Raw genomic sequence first — 22,151 nt, forward strand, 5'->3', positions numbered from 1 at the left:
GTGATTTCTTAATGCCGGCTAAATATTTGGTGCGTCGGTAGAGTTCTGAATGAATGTCGAAAGCCTTCAAAACGGGAGATATGCTTACATATGCAGCGAGCCTCTGTCAATTGCAACTGTAGGTTCATGGAGTGCCCCTTATCCAAGCATTAGGATTGTGAATGGAATATATTCGAGTATCCGAGGCATGTCAACATGTAGGTGACTGTAGTAAGAAATATTGAACACCACCCAAAGGAAAGTTCAGCAGGATCGTATCATGCCTAAGCAAGGACCACGGCGGTCGGAATAAGACAATTATGTTCCCGTCTCGTAGAGTAAAGGACTTCTGAGCGAAGGGATTTGACACCACGTGGGGTTTGGGTCCTGATATTTTTCTTCTTTGTCGAGGTGCTGGCTTTGACCCCTGGCAGTTCACCGCTTCCGCTGATCAACGTTGGAGACATACGGAGCATGGTTGAGGCCCGATTCGACGCCCCGCTTTCTCGGTTCCAAAGGCGAGTTATTGAGGATCGAGATCCGGGAACGTGGGCCCTATCGATATCAGGTTCGTCGCTAAGGCTCCAATGAAACTGCAGGACAGGTTCAGATAAGATCGGACATGCACTTGGCTGCCTGGAAGTGATACCGACGGATTATATTGATGGTATCATGTTCGTATGTAGGCTTAGGGGTTTTTATTGTATGACTTATCCTTGTAGGGAAAAAAAGGTTTTTGGTTTAAGGCTGGAGGTTGCAGACACAACTTGTGTACCGTCGACGGACGGTTGTGCAGATGTGTTTTTTTTGTAGTTGACGAGCCGTCTGGGCATCTGAATTTGCCCATTTCAAAGAATTTCCCTTATCCGTGCATTTTTCGGCTTAGATCCCTTACGAGCTTACTTGAAGACAACAAGCATCATTGTGCGACATCATTGTGCGACATTTCACCTTGAATCCTCGAATCCTCGTCCCGTGTTAAACAATGTGTCTGGGGAGCCTCGATCGATCGAATCGGATCCAGGCACTTGTCCCTGAGGCTCGAAAAATGGAAGTTTATTGCAAGGAACGCAAACCCCTCGGAGTGATATACGGTAGCATCGAGCAACCCTATGCCCGCCGGCCTTGAGATTCCGCATTCCTTCATCTCCGACCTTGTCGCACTTCACTAATGGTTTAACAATGTCACTGAAACAAGCTTTTATTAATAACCCTAGATAAGGCTTCCTCACCTGCCAAGGATGGAATAAGTTCTAGAAGGAGGGTAGAAAGTAGGATAGCGACCGGAAGTGAATACCTTGTCCGTGGAAATGGGGAATTGTGTATCATTGAAACAGATATTTCAGACCTGCCTATTTCAAACCATGAAGATCCACTAGCGATAGGCCTACAGCTTCATCACGTAAAGTAGCGGCTCTCCAACTCTGACTCAGCAGAAAATGGCTGATGTACGAAGTAATCATTGAACAGAGAAGGCAAACTCGACTCGAGTGATACTGCTTCTGAGTCACTTACCTTTGAATAGAACCGGGGTGGATTATAATTCTGGTTGTTGATCGTGTGCAGGATTACGTTATTCGTCGGTGGAACGAAGACCCAGACCATGCTGAGTTAGAATTAGTGAATTTGATCCGCGAGTCCGACCCTAGGCCTGGGCTCGCAACGGCTGCAGCGTGCAGTACGCAGTGACGGGTATATCCCTAAGATATGCTGACTTGCAGGAGCTCGGTGATTTTGTTTTATTAAATTGCACGTTGTTCCGACATCTGATTTGAATTGGATCCGAGTATCAGATTTTTGTATCCTGTACACTGTTGTTTCGTTTCTGTGATATTAGATCCTCTCCGTGCATTGAAATCCTTTGTGTGGACTTTCATTAGCCTACCGTCTTATCGATCAAGATATCATGGCTATGGCCTGTCTGGGCCCACAATCGGCCTGTTAACGTTCGTTCGGCCGACTGGGCTCGACGAACCCATGCGATTGTGACAGACGCCAGGGTTTCCTGCCTGCAGGCTAACCATTTGCCAGCGAATCCGTACTGTATCAAGCCTGGCCGTTGCGACCGACCTAAACTTTGCGGTTTCTCTGATTCATAAAAATGCTAGCAGACGAAAGGGAAATGTAAACGGCCTAGAAATATCCACATTCTCGTTAGCCGTTTCCCTTGGCAATGCACCTGAACAATATAACGGTAAAAGAGGAACGCGGCCCAGTAGATCTATAAGAACGAAAGCGCATCCCCGATATAGTCGGCCGACTTACTTTGACTGCCAAATTTCTTCGATGTCTATATCTTCTATCTGCCATTAGTAGAGTATCAGTATTGTGGATGAGGTCAAACCCGTTCCATAAAGGGTTAACGTTCCGGCCCCAGCAATTGCACCGCAGAACGAAAACGAGGCATCGCCGGCACGGCGTTTTAAACCGCGAGACATCATAACAGAAAACCTGCTCTTTCACCTTCGCCATCAAAATTAAATCGTCACGACTGACTGACTGACTCCAACATTAACGACCGACCTTCCTTCCGCCAGTCTCTTTGAGAGACACCGGCTTTTCGCGATGCAACGACCTTACGGCAGCCAGATCTTCGTTGCATCGGCACTTGCCGACGACAAGCATGAGCGTTTTCTGCATTGTCGCACTCCGCTGTGGGATATCGATAACTTTACCACATGCTTCAGGAAAGAGTATGAACTTCGCTATTCCAACCAGTATAGTCGATGCTCGGAGGACTCTTCTTTCTGTAGTTATAATATTATTTGCAACAACTAATTTTATACGCTTTCCTTCAGCTACCTCCAAGTTCTATTTCCGATAATCATCATCGGCACTTCTTTGTTTATTCTATTCTTCGGATCAACCCACGTTTTCTACCAGAAATGGAAAGAGTATCGCCGGAGACCACTTGCACGACGAGATTCCACTTACGATGACGACGACGGCTCCGATACTAGTTCTGCTACAGATAGTAGTGCTGAACTGCTGGGTTCGGATTCTGAGAATGAATTCGAAGAAGACGATTTGGAAGACCACCTGGCTCTGACTAGGACCATGAGCCGGGCTTCGGTCCAAGAAACCAAAGTTGATCGTCCAGTGGGAGAGGTCTGGTGGGTAGCATTAGAAGAGATCGCTGTCATGGCCCAGATCGGACTGCATTTGACGACCTACTTGCATCCAACCACCGAGAATTGGAGATTCGGGAAATTGCCGGCTCTTGTTGGAGCAGTTGTTTGGGTGAGTGGTGATGAAGATGGTGGTGGTGTATTAAAGAACGTGCGACTAAATCAGATACTATTAATACCAGGGCTACACACTGATCCTGACCACGCTCCGTGTCTCTCTCCCTCGAACAAAACAGTACCCAATTCCTGTTCTATGGGACCACACCGCCGCTATATACCTTTCCCAATTTATCTTATATTCCGTTGTGTTCCGAACCGTCTTAATCTACGACCGACCATCTCTCAACCGTGCTATCGTATTCGCAGAATTCTCCATTGTATCGCTTCTATCGGTTATTGTTCTTACCACTCGGAAAGGAAATAAGCCCGTAAAGCAAGAAATAATAGATGGACTCGAACCTTCCCATGAGCCTCTCGCCAGTTTATACTCCCTTGCTAGTTATAGTTGGATCGATCCGTTGATTTGGGATGGATATAAGTCGCCACTTGAGATGAAGAGGGTCTGGAACCTGCGCAAAGACGACCACGCAATAGTAGTACTGAATGGCTTCAGACAAACAAAGTAAATGCCCTCCAGGATCGTGTACAGTGGCTGCATTTAACTAACCGTACGTATAGGAAAGTAGCAACATTGACCTGGAGACTCATCGGGTTCTTTAAGGGCTTACTTGCTGCACAGTTCGCCTGGACAGTTTTATACTCTTTCCTCACTTTTGCCCCAACTTTGCTTCTCCGAGCCATTCTCGAGTATGTTGAAACCCCGGACAAATATCCTCGCAACGTAGCATGGCTTTATGTTGGACTACTTTTCATCACTGGTATCGTGCAAACTACGGGATCGGGCGTCGCTCTCTTCATCGGGCGCCGCATTTGTATCCGACTCAGAGCCATTATCGTCGGTGAAATCTATTCTAAGGCTTTGCGTCGTAAGGCTGCAGCTGCTGAACGTACGTTGGGCCAGAAGGATGAGAAGAAGAAGGAAGATGAGTCCAAGAAAAAGAAGGCTACCGATGAAGAACAACCTGCCTCCAAGGAGAGCGAAGAGACGGACGAATCGCAAGCAAATGTCGGTGCCATCATTAACTTAATGGCAGTGGACTCCTTCAAAGTGGCTGAAATCTGTGCCTACCTTCATTTCCTCGTCGCGTCTACTCCGGTCCAGCTCACCGTTGCCATTGCACTACTCTATGGAGTTATGGGCTGGAGTTCCATTGCTGGCATCGGTGTTATGATGTGCCTCTTCCCAATCAATTACAGCATATCCAGGCAATTCAGCAGAATTCAAAACAAGATCATGGCTATCACTGACAAGCGTATCCAGACCACGAACGAAGTTCTCCAAAATGTTCGAATCATCAAGTATTTTGCATGGGAACAGCGTTATGAAGGTGTGATTTCCGAACCACGAGCTCTTGAGCTAAGACAATTGCGAAATCGTTACATTCTCTGGGGTGTTGCCGCAAGCTTGTGGTATTCTACTCCCATTATTATCACCTTTGTTTCGTTCTGGCTCTATACCGTTGTCGAAGGGAAGGAATTGCGGGCACCGATCGCTTTCACCGCTTTGTCGCTCTTTGCCGTCTTGCGAACACCATTGGATCAGCTCGCGGATATGCTTACCAACGTCCTTCAAAGCAAAGGTATGTGGCCTCTAACTAGGCACGGATGCTAGGGACGGTACTAATACATCTGGCTTTTAGTGTCGATTGATCGTGTCCAAGAGTTCCTTGATGAGGAAGAAACTGAAAAATACAAGCAACTGAAGCCAACCGAGACCAATAACGATCCACTCACTCCGCTTATCGGTTTCAAAGATGGTCGCTTTACGTGGGGTAGCAAGAATCTCTTGGGCAAGGAAGAGGGCGCAGGCTCCTTCCAGCTAGTCAATCTTAATCTCGAGTTTGTTCCCGGCGAGTTGAACGTCATTGCTGGACCCACGGGTTCTGGAAAGACTTCACTTCTTATGGCCTTGCTCGGAGAAATGACCCACGTGAGCGGAAGCGTTCACTTGCCTGGATACCACTGCCGAGAGGATCTCTACCCTGATGAAAATGGTCACACCGAGAGCGTCGCTTATTGCGCCCAACAGCCATGGCTCGTCAATGACACGATCAAGAACAACATCATCTTCGCCGGCAAGTACGATGAAGAGCGGTATAAAGCTGTTCTGTTCGCTTGTTCGCTTGAGAGAGATCTTTCAATTCTTGATAAAGGCGATTCTACAGAAGTTGGAGAGAAAGGTATCGCGCTTTCTGGTGGACAAAAACAGAGAATATCTCTTGCCCGAGCTCTTTACTCGAATGCTAAGCACGTGCTACTCGACGACTGTCTAAGTGCTGTTGATTCCCACACTGCGAAATGGATCTACGACTACTGTATCATGGGACCTTTGATGCAATCTCGAACCTGTATTTTGGTCACCCACAACGTAGCTTTATGCGTCCCACGGGCCAAATTCGTGGTCGCGATGAAGGGTGGAGAAATTCAGGCGCAGGGAACACCAGAAGAAGTTGTCGCATCCGGTGCTCTTGGCAAAGACGATCTTTTGAAAGGTCTGACCTCCCGAACTCAGTCAACCGCCGTTTCTCGTGTCGGATCTACCGCGAATGTTCGCAAGGATGCTGCTACTGCAAATGGAGAAATTACTACTGGCGAACCCGCCAAATCCTTGGTTACTGCAAATGGAACTGCAAAGGCAGACGGTACCAAACAAAAGCTGGCTGAGGGATCGAGTAATGAGGAGACTAAATCCGAAGGCTCGGTTGATTGGAATGTCTACAAGTTGTACTTGAACATGATGGGTGGATGGATCTTCTGGGTTATGGTTGTCCTCGCCATTGTACTTCAACAACTTGGTTCAATGGCTACTTCCGTCTGGATTCGTCAGTGGGCTCTTCAGTACCAAAACCAGGATAGGAAGAGAATAGCGTCAACCCATCATGTCGTTAGCAGTAGATTGGGTGGGATTGGCTCTAGCAATTACTGTTCTGCATCTGGAGTCTGTGCCTGGAATTTCCCAATTGCCTCCGAATCTTTGAATGTGAGTTCCTTCGGCGAGGATTCAAATGAACCACATCAGGTCAATGTTATGTACTACCTTGCCATCTACGCCCTCTTCGGTGTTCTCTACGCCCTAACCTCCGTTTTCAGAGAAGGGGTTGTCTTCGCCGGAAGCTTGAAGGCGTCGAAGAGGATCCACGATAGATTGCTCCACAGTGTTCTGCGAGCCAAGTTTAAGTTCTTTGATTCTACCCCCTTGGGCCGAATCATCAATCGTTTCTCAAAGGATCTTGAAGCTATCGATCAGGAAGTTGCCCCGGTGGCTCTCGGCATGATCCATTCTCTTGCTTCCGTCATTGCAATCGTCGTGTTAATTACTGTCATCACTCCCGGTTTCCTCTTCGCTGGTGTGATCATATCTATTCTGTATTGGTTGATTGGTATGTTTTACCTCCGGGCGTCCAGAGACCTCAAGCGACTCGAATCTATCCAAAGAAGTCCGCTATACCAGCACTTCGGCGAAACCCTCGCAGGAATCACCACAATCCGTGCTTACGGCGACGAGCGACGTTTCGTCAGGGAAAATCTCCACAAAATCGACAATGCCAACCGTCCATTTTTCTACCTCTGGGTTGCGAATCGATGGCTTGCGTGGCGAGTGGATGTAGCCGGTAGTTTGGTATCTTTCTTCGCCGGTTTGTTCGTGATTTGGAACATTGGAACCATTGATGCTGGGTTAGCGGGTCTCTCTTTGACTTATGCAATCTCTTTCAATGACAATGTTCTGTGGGTTGTGAGGCTCTATGCTATGAATGAACAGAACATGAACTCGTAAGTTTTCCGCCTCTTTGGTACGCAAACGAATGCTTCAAAATAGTGGCCTAACAATGAATCTCTAGGGTTGAACGTCTGAAAGAATACCTTGAAATCGAACAAGAAGCCCCGGAAATCATCATAGAAAACCGCCCAAGCAGCGACTGGCCTTCCAAGGGTGCTCTCAGCTTCCATGAATATTCCACCAGATACCGCGCGGACCTTGACCTTGTCTTGAAGAAAGTTAGCTTTGACGTAAACCCATGCGAAAAAGTTGGTATCGTCGGTAGAACTGGAGCCGGAAAGTCTTCTCTCGCTCTGGCATTGTTCCGTGCGTTAGAGGCTACAGAGGGCAAGATTTTGATCGATGGAACTGATATCAGCACACTTGGATTGAAGGATCTTAGGGAGGGGATTACGATGGTTCCCCAAGACCCAACATTGTTTACCGGAACTATCAGGAGTAACCTTGACCCCTTTGGAATCCATACCGACGAAGAGATTTTCGCTGCCCTCCGAGAGGTTCAGTTAATCGGAGAGGGTGAAGAAACATCATCGCAAGCCACAGTAACTCCATCCGACAGTCAATCAGAAATCTCCGTTACCCCCGGCGAAGAACCTATACCTCCCTCGGCCACAATAACAGTAACATCGTCAACCAGTCCAACCACTAGGCAGGCAGTGAACAAGAATATCTTCCTCAAACTTTCCTCCAAGGTCGCCGAGTCCGGTAACAATCTCTCACAGGGACAACGTCAACTACTATGTCTCGCCCGAGCCCTCCTAAGAAAGCCAAAGATCATTCTCATGGACGAAGCAACTGCCTCCATTGACTATGCCACTGACGCCAAGATCCAAGAAACAATCAGAAGCTGGAATACCAGCTCCGTCATGACAATTGCCCATAGATTGAACACCATCGTTGACTACGATAGGGTCCTCGTCCTAGATCACGGACAAGTCAAGGAATACGACCACCCGTATACACTAATACAGAAGGAAGGTGGTTTGTTCAGAGATATGTGTGCGGATAGCGGAGAGATGGAAACTCTAGAAAAGATGGCGAGGGAAGCGTGGGAGAGAAAGCATCCGAAGTTAGTGGATGTCTAAAAGGATCTTGGGTAATTGCGTTTTGGAGCGATTTGTGATTTTTTAGCATTTACTTTTGGATTTTTTCCCGGTTCCTTTGAGACCGTTTGGATCTTTCCCTGGTCTATCAAAAGTAGGCTTTTGATGCTGTAATATAAAGCTTTTAGACCCCCGCACGCCCCTGTAAACGATATATGTGGTTTAATTGAATTGAATTTGTACAGTTAATATTTTGACGATTTAAAAGTATCTATAGTTAATTTCGATTGAGGTATATTTCGTGCGACTCTATGTACTATCTACTCTATGGTCTATGACTTTGTCGGAATCGACGCCATGAACCTTCAGCATAAGATTTCTGGGCAAGTTGTTGGATTTTTTCACGGCAACAAATTATTGTAGGACTCTTGCAACCACCTGTGAATCTAGAAGCCAAAAGAAAGTATCGATAGTAGTAATTTTCTGAAAAATTCAAAAGAAGACTCCTCTTTTTGTTCAAAAATCCGATGTCTTGATCATTCGATATCCTGTATCGATATGAAAACTTTGTGAGCTTGTCTAACCTTGGTCTTAATCGCAGTTCAGATGTAGGAACATCTGCTTAGCATGGAGATTGTAGTGAGAACATCCCACAGATATGCGCTCCTGTAAAAGCGCACTGGTAGAAATCATGTATGGCATTCCGCCTATGTATTCCTCAATTCTATTTCCTCCGGTATCTCTACTTCGAACCCAGCATCAAGACTTCTTCGAAGAACCTCCAGCGTCATAGATTTCCAGTTCTCGATCTCGAATTGCCGACTTGTATATATAAAATATCGTTTTCGTCTTCCCTTTCCTCTAACGGCTCTCAAGATGTCGAACGATACCGTTATCCTATCCATAAAGACCGATGGCGATGGCGTTGATGTCTAGCAGATGCAGTTAACCTTGGTCGCCCTCTTCATAGTCCTAGCTGTCCTCTTCATCGTCTTCTTCCAAGCCCTCTTACAATACCTCAGCCCTCCTCGGCCCCGACTATCATCAAATACATGGCATTTCTACCCTTCATGCCAATTTGGTCAGCTCAGCCCGGTGAGCCATTCTCTGCAGCCTATGGCGACTACCTGAACAGATCTTGGGCCAATTATGTCAAACACCTTGGTCGAAACTTCATCCCGAATATCGAATTCCATGCGAAAGTGGAATTTATGTTGGCAACAAACGATATACCGTTTATCCGCCCAAAATCAAGGTTTCTGCTGACAAAGGACACCGGAGCAATGCCTGATGTTTCCAGATCGTGGGCTATAGAACCGAGCATCCCAGCCCTTAGGAACTGGCCTGGTGGGGGTGAAGTAGTTGACCAAATCCTTAATCCGGACCTTTCACTCCCTCTCCCCAATGCTGTCATCCAGCTTCTCAGAGGAGCGCCTATGCAAGAAGAACAAGGGTGGAGGTAAGGTTGATATGAACTCGGGATGAAGGGAATTTATACGGATGGTCTTTACTTTAAAAATGTATATCATCTATGGAAAGGAGCGTGCAGGGTATCAGGGCATATGGGGCTGCAGGCAGGATATATGTTTTTAGTGTGCTCTACTCGCACTTTTTAAATTTCTGTATGAAAGGCTAAGTGACACCGTGGACTTCTTTCAATTGATCGTAGCTCCTCTCTCAGGCTAAAATTTGATCTATAAACAGCGCCCTCTATATACAAAGATAAAGGTAAAAACCGACAATGATGCTCCGCTAAAATATATACTGGTAACTCCATGGCCCTTATGAGAGAGAAAAACATTGTTATACAGAAGAAACAGAAGGGGTCGTAGTAAGAGTATACAAATCAGGCAGAGAGAAGCTACAGATTCGGCCATCTGTTTTTCAGATTCGCCTGCTCACCGTAGATTAAACTGCAACATCATCCCTTCCTCCGAGACTAAAATCGTCCCAATCCCCAGTCAGTCCGAAAAATCCCTCCAGCATAGCCCCAAGGCCAGGTGGAGTGTTATTTAGCATGGAATCAGCAGCTAGTAAGTCGTCGTCCCCATCTGGCAGTGCCCAAGCATCGAACTTTGCAGACACGGAATTAAGAGCCTTTGAGACACGGTTAGAAGTGGCCTTGACCTTTCTCCTTTTTGAGTCAGCAATTTCTTCTATCGATTTCCGTTTCTTGAGCTTCTTTTCGTGCAGCGTAGGTTTCACAAACTCGTTTTCGATGGGTGGCAATCCGTAGATATGTGCTGGCGGCTTCTGGAAATCCGTGTACCGTCGTCTCTTCGCTGTGCTTTTGTTCCCATTGCTGGGCTTTTCACCCTTCAATAGCAACTGTGCCGTAAGAAGTTCGTCTAATTCATCTAATGATCGTTTTCGACGCACAGAAGCAGCCGGCTCGTCGACGGCAGTAATAGCAGAAAGCACAAACTCCTGTCTCGCTTCTGCCGCTTCTGCCGCCTCTTGTTCTTTTCTTTGCCCGACGCCAAATTCCTTCACCACCTTGTCCAACATCTCTAAATCCGTCAACTCCTCAACCACCAGAACTTTGATCTGAACTTTGCCTCCTTTTTCTAGTTCAAGCGCGCCTAAAGCAGATCTGATATTCTTTATTTGCGCTTTCCTTGTTGTTCCTTCGCCTGTATATGCAAGTACTAGAACCTGAATTTTGCCTTCTGGAGCCTTCTTCAGTGCATTATTCACCGTTCGATGTAGCACCCCCTTATCATGTGCCAATATCTTCTTCCATCCCTTACTTGAACTCGTCGCCGTACACCCAAATATAATGCCCCCGATCATGCCATCCTGTCCTCTCATATGAGAGCTCGCTACATGCTCGTCTTGGTAAGTATCCTCCCCATCCCTCTGCACCAAACCCCCAAATTTATGCATAAACCACTTCAAAGATTTCTTCCTTTCGTCCGCACAAACAATTTGCAATTGCCAAGTATTTGGCGGACCCGCCTCCAGAAGCGCTGGTATCCCATTGGGATTACATTCCGATAATCGAAGCTTATGCCACGCAGAGTTCTTCAGTTCCTGACGTCGACTAGCGAGCTGTGTGATGTCGGTATATTGGAATTTACTCAGGGAATCTATTCCTGGGTACCAAGGTTCGGCATCACGTTTCGGATCGAATTTTCGGATGAATTCAGCCGGAATGGGTTTGATTACATCGCGCCATGTCAGCGCAGTTGGAGTTGGGAGGTTTTGGTCTTGTGCCCTAGTATCTTCAGGAATAGGAAGGCCCGATGGTGCTAGTCTCACCCTTTTCGATGGCGGGGCTTCTTCTTTAGTTAGATCTGGGTCTTCTATAATTTGTACTAAAGGTGGTGAGACATGTGGCGCTGGTTGATCTGAAGCTGGTGGCGACTTTGGCGTTAATTGATCGGAGGTCACTAGTGAGTTCGGCGCAGGTGGTGTCTGAGTAGCAGCCTCAGGCACCTCTGGGCCCTTGGGTAGAGCTTGGTCGAAAATGGATGTCCCTGGTGGAGGAACTTGAGGAGTTGTAGTTGATAGTGCAGACGGGAAGAATGATGGCGGAGGAGCCTGAGGTGTACTAGTTGAGGCTGGGAACTGTGCTGGTGGTGCTGACGCTTTAGTTTCTGGTGTAGTCGAAGGAAAAAGGCTGGATATGGGTTGTTGCGGTACTGAATCGAATATCGACTTGGGGGGTTGTTGAGCCGGAGTTGTTGAAAAGATAGACGGCGCCGATTGCTGGGCTGAAGGGAAGGTCTTTGCTTCCGGTACTGGCGCTGGGAAGAAACTTGTAATGGGCTTTGTAGGCGGTTGTGTGTCAAATATCGACTGGCTAGATCCTTGGGAGGGATTTGGTTTAGGCGAGTCAAATATAGAGGTTACAGGAGGCTTAGAAGCTGGTGTCTGGCTGGGTACAAATGGCGATGCTCCCGGGTCGAGAGCGGGCAGGGTGCTCGCAAATACTGGTTGCGGAGCCTTAGCGGCTGCGTCAGCGAATAGGCCTTGGGATCCAGGTTGACCCGTAGCAATAGCTGCTTGTTTTTGATTAAACAGGGATACGGGGGTGGGTTTTGCTTCAGTCGCTGGTGGGTCCCCTGTCGACTTCAGGCCAAAGACAGGCGCATCCACATGAGTCTTCGGCTTAGTGCCAAATGCTGAGACTGGCTGCTTCTCAGGCCCTTCGTCCAACTTCTGGGCCGGCTGCTGTGCCGCAAAAGCGGAAACTGGAGGCGCCGTTGGCGGGAACACATTTGTTACGGATTGGAACACAGACTGGAGGGGTGGCGTGCCTGACGATGCAGTATTTGAATTCTGGCCAAATGCTGGGGCCGGCGCCGACGTGCTCTCTAGCGGTTTCTGACCAAACCGAAGGGGGGCCGAAGTACCCGCTGGTTTACCAAATGCAGATGGATTTTCTGATGGTGTCCCACCAAACGCAGGTGGAGCAGGAGCTGTTGGCCTGGGTCCAAATGCAGATACGGGCGCGGCCCGCGCACCAAATACCGAAACGGGAGCGCCAAACGCCGATACGGGAGGGCGAGCACCGAATGCTGATACGACAGGAGGTTGTACAGCAGGGCTTGCTTCTCGTGTCGTTGTTCGGGACGGAAAGGCAGACGGAGCTACCGGAGCTTTGAACTGGCTAGGGGCCTGGGGGGGCGGGGCTGAAGCTGCGCTACCCGCGGCCCCCGATTTCGCAAATCCTTGAAAGGGCGGTGGTTCCTGGCGCTGCACTGGCTGTCGTACTGGTTGCTTCACAGTTTTGGTCGGTGCTGTTCTAGATGTTAGCAAATATTGAAACCAAGGTCAATGGGGATCGAGTATACCTTGCGAAAATGTATGCTTTCTCGCTTTCTTTTTCTTTTTCGCTATTAAAGCTATCAAGTCCTGAGCTCGGTTCGCCGGAACTCTACCATTCCTAGTATTGTTTATCAAATCGAAGAGGGCATTCTGTGCAGGATCTTCGTCAACTACATCGTGAGGGTCAGCCACAATGGTTCCAACTGACTCCCAACTGGACGCAAATTGCACAATATGGGATGGCCCATCTGTCACCGGTTCTTGCTCCACCGGGTCATTGTATTTGATGTCGACTTCTTCCTCGCATAATTGGCTCACTACGCGGCGGTAGCACCCTGGTTCGTCGATGAAAAATCTAGCAGGAACGAATTCTCCAGTCGTAGCTTGTCCTCTCTTGGTTTCAACAGCCAAATAAAACGGCGGTGTGACCGGTGGGGGTTGTGCTAATATCGTTATTAGCATAAACATTGTAAATAACGGCTTAGTGACGAAGATTACCAATCCATGTAGACCGCTGGCTCTTCCGCGGACATACCATGAAGACAGCCCCATCATGTTCAGAGGTCTTCAAACCGTATCGTTCCACCGCAGTCTTAACGTCTTCCTCTGATGGGGCGTCCACAAGCTTTTGCAGAAGGGTTAAGCGACTAGCTTTCTTCTGAGGTGGGAACCCCCTTTCAAAGGTCTTAATAGCACCTTTCTTGACATTCATAAACTCGAGGGCTGCGAGACAACCTAGGAGGTATGGCGTTGACGGGTTGTATACTAAGTCGAAGAAGTGGGAAGACCAATTGAGCGTTGCTTCCGACTTCGAAGTATTCCCGAACAAATTTCTGTCGTCGTGATTGGCCCTTTGGGCATATTTGAACAACAGAAGGGCTATTCTAAAGACCGGCGTCTCGAGTAACCTAGCTGGCAATTGGAGTGCTCTGGCGATTTGTAGTGGGTTGTAAAGATTGGATACGAGAGTGTAAGCCCGGAATTCAGATTCGAAGTCAGTCTCTGGATTGTATTGTCTTTTCCCTTGCTTAATTAACCGCCTCCGGTCATCGTATAGTTCGTTCAACGAAATCAATGTTTTGGACAATTGCTCCAATTCCTGTCCCCGGTGGAAATTCTCTTTATGTGACAACTGCTGTAACGAAAAGATATGAAAGCGTGCTATCCTCTCATAACATTCTATCACAGCATCCGAGTTCAAGCCCTGGATCGAACAATCCTGGCGAATTGATCTTGTCCTATCCCAAACAAAGTTTTGACAGTTCGAGAACGCCCATTTGTCTATAATATCGTGCACAAGGTAGTCCATCGTCTTCATCAAAGTCTCTTCGGTTCGGAGATCCTCAGGGAGATCCTCTGCATCCCCGGCGGCAGGGCGATGCCAGGACTTGACAGCTCGGGATTCACCAAAGTAACCATTTTCGTCTACTTCGTATGTGCTGATAGCGGATTTGTTGTTGGCGCGGCGTAGGCGATCCCAACGAGGGCACATTTGGACACATATTCCGACTATTTCTTTATGACCTTCGAGGATTCGCCGGGCCGCATTGAGGCGATTTCGTTCTCGTTCCTTGTCATATTCCTCCACTCGTCGTTTTCGCACTTGTACAGCCTTTCAAAATCCATTGCGAAGAGGGAGGTAAACATGATCGCGTTAACAATCCGTAATATTGTAGTAGGAAACTTCGATTTGGGAAATGGGCAGCTGGTGGTGGTAATTCAGAGGTTTTGGTGAGTTTTGTTATCTTACATCCTTGAACATGTCTTCCTCCGATATATTCGGGTGCTTTAACTCATGTCGAAGGGTGGAGAGGTTTACTGGTGGCTTAGCAGGTCGCTGGACTTCGAGTTCGTGTCGCTGTTGAACTGAGACCGATTGCGTCGTCCGAACCGGTACCAGAGCTGTGAAGTCGCTGTTGCGCAGGCCTTGCGCTTCCCGCTGGTGAACGGCCGTCGGCCAGTCTTCGTCGAGGCCCTTCATCGTCGCTACCTATATGCTAGCTGCAATCAGATACTAGGAGCAACGGTGAAGTTATGCAAGGTTTCGCCTTACAATTTTTTGTTGCGGAGGATGTGGTTTGATAATCTGATGGCGAACTCACCGAGGTGATCCTCAGCGATGTTGCCTTGGCTATAAGTTCGGTCGCATTCGGCTCTACTTGGGCCGAAAGATAGGGTCTGGGGAAGCTGGTCTGAAGGGGTAGTCGGGTTTGAGATGAGCTGGTTTGATGTTTGATCTTGGTGATGAGGCCGTGGTGTGAGTTTGGAGGATGAACGTGGTTGGGAAATGTTTAGCGAAAGTTCAGGTCGCGTCGAAACACCATTCCACGCCGACACTCAACTTTACCCCGAGACTACAAGCTTACTACTTAAAAAAAAAAAAAGAAAGAAAGAGAAAAGGAAAAGGACCAGATTCCATTGCTATTGAATACTATTATGGAGCGGCGATAAGAAACAAAAAAGAAACCCGAGAACGTCGCTACCAGGAATCCAAGCTACACTTCAGTATAATACATCCTGCCCACCGCAATAAGGGTTCCCCAAAACGCCATGATATTGCACCATCCGATAAGTAACCAGCTTTGAATAGAAGCAACGTATACAGCTCTCCGACATTATGAAATGAACACTTTTCGAACCTCTCCCCTTTCGAATTCTTCGCCCGAGATTGGGTCTCTATATTTCCCACCGTCGAGGCCTAGCTTCCCCGCCAAATCTGAGAGTCGTTTGGTTCCATAAACCCTTCCATTCGGTAGCACTATAAGATCATGGTCTACCCAGCTAGTAGTGTGATGTCCATACGGTACCGGTTTCGCCAACTCGTTGAGCTCTGTAGAACAAATTGGGCATAAACTCGTAACGCTACAGGCAGTGTTATGCCGTGTCGATAGAGTGGAATGGCAACTTGGAGTTTTCAACGATGACAAACCGGCAGCGAGAGCGACATGGAGTAGAGGTTCCTGGGGCAAGTTGTAAAGGCTATGGTAGGTTGATACGAACGTTTTCACAAGATGGTTCCAACGATCCTCGGCGTATAGAGCCTATCCCCGACCGACGTATTAGCAAAGCTACCCCGCCGATGATGCAATATGGTAACTTACCCTGTAAGGGCCAGGTCGCTCAGGAGGGAAAGCCAGCATGCAAGATGCACGGAGAAACTCGTTAGTATGTGCATCATAACTTCCGGAGAGATGCTTTCGCGAGTACGCAACTGCCTCCTTCAGCTTCCGTTCCCTCACAAATTCGATATACACCTGCAGCCGTAACTCAAACTCTAGTGTGCTCTTGATCTTTTTCAGTGAATTCTTGTTCTCCGCGCACCAGGCTAGACACTCGGTCGTTTTCTTATTCCTCAGGCTTTCCTCAATAGTCCAACATTGGACGAACACGTCTACATCCACCAATTCCTCAATACCCTGCTTTTTTGCTAACTGTTTTGCGCTGTTGCTGTATCCGTTTCGTAGCATGTAATCTACCATAAACCGATCCAAACGGATTTTACTCCATGATTCGTAGCCATCTTCCAGTAACGACGAAAGAGAATGTAGGTCATTTAAATGAGAAACACGTTTCCGGGATTGCGCGTGTACGACTTTTTCCTCTTCGTGAAGAGCTTCCATCTTCCGTTTAAGGGTTTGCATCCGGGTGATCATGGTGTTGAGATTCTCGAGGGAGGTCTCTTGTGAGACCTGCGGGGCTTTAGCGGCGGCATCTCGGGCAAGCTCGGTAAGCCTTTTGCCGTCATTCTCGATATATCTCTGGGAGGACTTAAAGATCTTTCGGAGGACCTCGAGGGGTAGTCGAAGAAGAGGTTCTTCCTATACGCCATTGCCAATGTTGGGTGTTAGTAAAAATAAGGACCCACTGCAGCTTAAACTGTTGGGAAAATTATTGCCACTGACGAGGAGAAGGTTATTATCGGCACTTAGAATCGCGGCGTTCTTCGTCGACATGTTGGGCTAGTGACTCCTCGAGGAAAGGGCGATGAGGGATATTGGCAAGTGGGTTTGGTCACAGAGGTATCATCGTATGGCTGGATGGTGGCCTAGGATGGTGTCGGGTGATAGTGGAGCGGATAATGGCGACGGCCAGCCAGGCTCGGGTCCGGGGTACCTAGACGTTAGCCTGTTTCGGGCGGCGGTCGCATGGACACAACACAGTTCCATGTTGCATTTTCATCAGCGTTTCTTGACAACATTTATTTCGAATTAATTCGACGGTCTAATATTCAATGCTGTTAATCTAAGTCATTCAATGACCAAATCGAATCGCTGGAATACTTGGCCTATCTACTAAGTATCTAGGTGCCTTTTTACATAATAAGTCCTTACTAAAGTAACTACTAACGTAAGTATGGAATGCGCAAGTACTGGTACTATGTCCTTGCAAGGAGAATCCTTTATAGATGCGAGATACTTCAAAATCCACCTTCCTGACGCTTCCCTACAACAAGCTCATACTCTTCGCTGTCAGGTTCCTCGTCATCGTCTACACCGTATGCGCCGAACCTTAAACGTTCCCCCTGCCCGGGTTAAGGGATGCGCTTATTTCGTCACGGCGGGACTCGCTCGCTCTAGGTGTATCACCTGGACGGGTCGTTCCGGGTCGGCCTTCTCTTTCTTCCTCCTTGACCCTGGCGACGGTTGTATCTTCGTCATCTTCACCGCGTCTGTCGTCGTCGTCTTCTTCTTCTTTCTCGACCATAGTGTCTGAGGGGGCTAGGTTGATGACGAGACTGAAGTTTTCGCCCGATTCTTCCTCTGCCTTTCATTATTGACATTAGAGGCGAAGCCGCCGGCTATCGGATCACCGACAACCATATCCCTCAACATTTCGGAGGAAGCCTGGTCTGTTTCACCAAGAGCCTGTCCCGTCATTCCTGTATATCCGTTTAGGTAGTCTTGATAAATAGATAAAACCACATCGTAAAGGTTTTCATAATAATGCATCCACAAGCTTTGCATTCCAGCTTCTAAAGCCGCTGTGAAAGTACTTTTTAGCTCTTCTACTTTGTTCGGTCGTGTTTTATCGGCAGAAAATGGATCAACGACTGCTGGTTCTGCACTTACACCATCCGGGTTGTTTTGCTTGTATTCGAAGTAGTCATTTTGCATAGCTTCGGCTAGTCTAGAGGCAAAACGGGCGTTGGCATTTTCGGCCATGGGCTTCGCCAAAGCTAAGAGTCCCCTGCAGCTGCGTTGGTCGATAACGGTATTCGTAGAATTTGCGTCTATCATAACAACGTTGGGATTGATCCAAAGGGATTTCCCTCAGAGTTGATCATAATACCAAACGCTCGTAGTAGCCTCCGGGGCCTCGTTTAGGTATGGCGAGGCAATAGGGCTACAGCTTCTAAACCCTCGGGTCGTACTGGGGCGCAGGTTTATCCCAAGGTCTTTGAAATCGATAGCCTGCAGACCGTCCAAGTTATTGAGCTCTACAACAACAACAACAACCGGGTCGGATTCACAGTCCTTAGAGTTGTAAAAGAGGATCGCGTCGACTCCTGGTCGAGTGACAGGAGAATCGAAGACTAGAAAGGCTTTCAGAAAGCTCGACTTGTCGAACCCTGTATATGAAACTGAGGCGCATTTGCCGTACTGTCTATTTTGTGAGGCTTTGGGCTGGGGCGTACTGGTATTGTGGGTATACCGGTATGGGTCATTCTCATACTCAGATCTCCCGACAGCTTTCTGCCACCAAGCATTTACGCCTGGTAATGTAGCGACATAGAATATTGCGAGTGTCATGCGATACCGGTGCATTGTGACCGACGTCTGCTTGAAGATATATCGACACGAACGTTCCAAACAATTCAACATAGCTAACTCCCTCCGCCCCATATCCAAGCCAAAGAGTAGAAACTTTCTCAAAACCCAACCCCACAGAGCCTGCTCCCTCCGTCCCATATCCACCAAGCCAAAGAGCAGAAACCCCCTCAGAACAGTGTGATTGGGTTCTGAGGGAGTTTCTGCTCTTTGGCTTGGTGGATATGGGATGAAGGGAGTAGGTTTTGTAAAATTGGGTTCTGAGGGAGTTTCTGCTCCTTGGCTTGGATGGGACGAAGGAAGTAGGCTCTGTAAGATTATGTTTCAAGGGAGTTTTTGCTTTTTGATTTAGTAAATATGGGATAAAGAGAGTAGGTTTTGTAGGATTAGATTTTGAGAAAGTCTCTGTTCTTTAATTTGGTAGATATGGGGTAGAGAGGTTCTGTGAGATTGGGTTTTGAGAAATTTCTGTTCCTTAATTTGTTGGATATGGGATGGAGGGAGCAGGTTTTGTTCTTTAGCTACGGAGGAGTTCTGTGGGATTGGGTTCTAAGGAAAGGTACTAGCTAGCTCGCGTGGCATGATAATGCGTATTAATACGCGCACGCACCTAGATAAGCGCAAGAATTCATATATGACGATAGAATCAAGACTTGAACAGCAGAGCCGCACGCGCACGAGACCGCTCGATATATGGTAGACTGTGTTGCGTGTGGTAATTATCGAGATGCATTGAAAAGTATTTTATGCTGCCACAGTATCCGATATAAGAGATCGTGATCTCGATTCTGCAGTATTGTACAGCAGAGACCACCCACAAACAGCATGAAATATCCCCATTAGGGTATGAAGCCGTTAGACGTATTCCACGCGATACTACTGGACAAAGATTAGATAGTGCACAAGATTCTAGAAGTTGTGGTCGCAATCTGGCGTTCGTTTCGAGCGCCCAGAAGAGCAAGAGGCAGGCCACAGGACAGGGTATTGTTTAGGGCGCCCAAGCACACAAAACAAGTAAAACGAGTTACCGTGTACTCAACTCCAACACCTGGCCAACCCCGTTAAGAGGCTCCCTTCATGACAACATAACCTCGTCCGACACTCGTCCCTTAACATCCTCTCCTTCTTCTCCTTCTTTCTTTCTCACGGCTCTTATAATACTAATCTCTTACGAACGACGACTGAACGAACCATTGTCGACAGCCAGGCCGACGATACTCTTATTCACTAGGCTTCACTGCAATTGAGGTGCAGGAGCCGAATTCTCTCTTCCTCTTCGTCCTCATCCCGCCACCTACCCTAACTCCTATATCGCCACCATGAGTAGCTGTACGTCTCGAACGACCACTTGGCTTTTTGTCTCTCAGGAAGTCTCGTCTGTAGCTGACCATGCGACTGGCTCCATCTAGTACGATTCCTCGATTTAATCAAACCGTTCTTGCCCCTCCTTCCGGAGGTGGCTGCGCCGGAGCGAAAAGTCAAGTTTGAGCAGCGCCTGATGTGGACAGGTGTAAGTACACGCTCATTCTCGTCGGATGCGAGGTATCAATATACTAGAGAAGGGATTGAAGGTGCTGACCGCATTGCTGGAATAGTTAACACTGCTCATCTTCTTGGTCATGAGCCAGATGCCGTATGTCGCCCACTTCCCCACAAATCATTGTACTCTGTGTAATACTGCAGAGGTATGAGGACAATTGGCTAACTAGTATTGAATATCAGTCTATACGGTATCGTCTCGTCAGATGTTAGTACAATTGGCTCTGAGTCTGCAGAATCTATGGGAATAACACGCTCTAACCGCGCTTTAGACATCGGATCCCTTATACTGGCTCCGTATGATGTTGGCTAGTAATAGAGGTACATTGATGGAACTCGGAATCACACCCATTATCTCGTCCGGCATGATCTTCCAGGTATGATATGATAATCTTCAAATCAAAATATTAGAGGCAGTCGCTAATGGACCCTTGGTAGCTCTTGGCTGGTACCCACATGATTGATGTTAACCTCGACTTGAAGTCTGACCGTGAATTGTACCAAACCGCCCAGAAATGTTAGTCAAAATCTTGATATATCTGGGCACGTGGCTTTTATTATTCTATGACATCTTGCTAATGGGAATTATAGTGTTCGCTATCATCCTGTCTCTCGGACAAGCCACTGTCTACGTCTTGACTGGTCTTTATGGTCAACCGAGCGATCTCGGTGCCGGTATCTGTATCCTCTTGGTCGTCCAGCTCGTCGTCGCCGGTCTCATTGTTATCCTCCTCGATGAACTTCTCCAGAAGGGCTACGGATTGGGATCCGGTATCTCTCTCTTCATCGCCACCAACATTTGCGAGAGCATCATCTGGAAGGCTTTCAGCCCTACCACTATCAACACTGGCCGTGGACCTGAGTTCGAGGGTGCTATCATCGCTCTCTTCCATCTCCTCCTTACCTGGCCAAACAAGCAACGTGCTCTCCAGGAGGCTTTCTACCGCCAGAATCTCCCTAACATCATGAACCTCCTCGCTACCCTCGTTGTCTTCGCCTCCGTCATCTACCTCCAGGGATTCCGTGTCGAAATCCCAGTCAAGTCCTCCCGCAACCGTGGTGCTCGTGGAACTTACCCAGTCCGTCTCTTCTACACCAGCAACATGCCAATTATGCTTCAGTCCGCTCTCTGCTCCAACGTCTTCCTCCTCTCTCAGGTCCTTTACTCCCGTTTCTCGGATAACCTCCTCGTCCGTCTTCTCGGTGTTTGGGAACCAAAGGAAGGCTCTGCTCAGCTCTTTGCCACCTCTGGAATCACCTACTACATGTCCCCACCTCTCAATATCACCGAGGCTCTCTTGGACCCTATCCACACCTTGATCTACATCATCTTCATGCTCACCGCCTGCGCTGTGTTCTCGAAGACCTGGATCGAAGTCAGCGGCTCCAGCCCACGTGATGTTGCCAAGCAGCTCAAGGAACAGGGCCTCGTTATGTCCGGACATCGTGAGCAGAGCATGTACAAAGAATTGAAGAGGGTTATCCCTACCGCTGCTGCTTTCGGTGGCGCATGCATTGGTGCTTTGTCCGTTGCTTCTGATCTTTTGGGCGCTCTCGGAAGCGGTACTGGTATCTTGTTGGCTGTTACGTAAGTTTATTTTCCCCTCTCGTTTAAACGGGTTGAACGCGAACTAATATGTGTGCTATAGCATCATCTACGGCTACTTCGAAATCGCCGCCAAGGAGGGCGATGTCGGCAACCAGCTCGGCCAGATGATCGGTTAAATGTTAATATTTTTCCAGTCGTTAAGAAGGGGGTTTGGATTGCTACTTGGAAGTTTACCGGGTTCAAAAAATGGCGGTGGCCGACAATAGTATCTAGAACCCACATGCGGGTACAAATTGTCCGGTTTATGAATATGTGAAGAAGGAGGGATGACGGACTATCCCTCATAAAATCCCATTACTTGGTTTGTAAATTAAATTAAAATTTATCTTCTCTTCCTTTTTTTATCTTCCTTTCCCTTTGCATGTCCCCTTTCTTTTCTTCTCGTGCACATAATTTGTTCTGGTTTCTATATTT

The 22,151-nt window shown here is 47.8% G+C and overlaps 5 protein-coding genes across 5 annotated transcripts; 3 read left to right on the top strand and 2 right to left on the bottom strand.

Moving 5' to 3' along the window:
• Positions 1–2,544: 2,544 nt before the first annotated feature.
• Positions 2,545–8,090, top strand: DFL_009697 (uncharacterized protein; the record flags this gene model as incomplete). Its single annotated transcript, XM_067639623.1, has 6 exons — positions 2,545–2,672; positions 2,778–3,219; positions 3,290–3,729; positions 3,786–4,807; positions 4,868–6,998; positions 7,067–8,090. 6 exons carry the CDS (start codon positions 2,545–2,547, stop codon positions 8,088–8,090), a joined length of 5,187 nt encoding a protein of 1,728 aa, XP_067487394.1.
• Positions 8,091–9,118: 1,028 nt separating this feature from the next.
• Positions 9,119–9,511, top strand: DFL_009698 (uncharacterized protein; the record flags this gene model as incomplete). The annotated part of the gene is made up of 1 exon (XM_067639624.1): positions 9,119–9,511. One exon carries the CDS (start codon positions 9,119–9,121, stop codon positions 9,509–9,511), a length of 393 nt encoding a protein of 130 aa, XP_067487395.1.
• A 445-nt stretch (positions 9,512–9,956) lies between these two features.
• Positions 9,957–16,774, bottom strand: DFL_009699 (uncharacterized protein; the record flags this gene model as incomplete). The annotated part of the gene is made up of 8 exons (XM_067639625.1): positions 9,957–12,793; positions 12,848–13,264; positions 13,320–14,433; positions 14,572–14,811; positions 14,875–14,907; positions 15,461–15,862; positions 15,923–16,639; positions 16,724–16,774. The coding sequence occupies 8 exons, from the start codon at positions 16,772–16,774 to the stop codon at positions 9,957–9,959; spliced, it is 5,811 nt and encodes a 1,936-aa protein (XP_067487396.1).
• A 556-nt stretch (positions 16,775–17,330) lies between these two features.
• On the bottom strand, positions 17,331–18,586 carry DFL_009700 (uncharacterized protein; the record flags this gene model as incomplete). Its single annotated transcript, XM_067639629.1, has 3 exons — positions 17,331–17,585; positions 17,636–18,051; positions 18,193–18,586. 3 exons carry the CDS (start codon positions 18,584–18,586, stop codon positions 17,331–17,333), a joined length of 1,065 nt encoding a protein of 354 aa, XP_067487397.1.
• A 1,322-nt stretch (positions 18,587–19,908) lies between these two features.
• DFL_009701 (uncharacterized protein) lies at positions 19,909–21,853 on the top strand (the record flags this gene model as incomplete). The annotated part of the gene is made up of 8 exons (XM_067639630.1): positions 19,909–19,918; positions 19,999–20,099; positions 20,185–20,222; positions 20,312–20,336; positions 20,401–20,505; positions 20,567–20,645; positions 20,720–21,716; positions 21,778–21,853. 8 exons carry the CDS (start codon positions 19,909–19,911, stop codon positions 21,851–21,853), a joined length of 1,431 nt encoding a protein of 476 aa, XP_067487398.1.
• Positions 21,854–22,151: the final 298 nt, after the last annotated feature.

This window comes from Arthrobotrys flagrans, assembly GCF_004000055.1.
Source record: "Arthrobotrys flagrans strain CBS H-5679 chromosome Unknown unitig_1, whole genome shotgun sequence".
Taxonomy (NCBI): Eukaryota; Fungi; Ascomycota; class Orbiliomycetes; order Orbiliales; family Orbiliaceae; genus Arthrobotrys; species Arthrobotrys flagrans.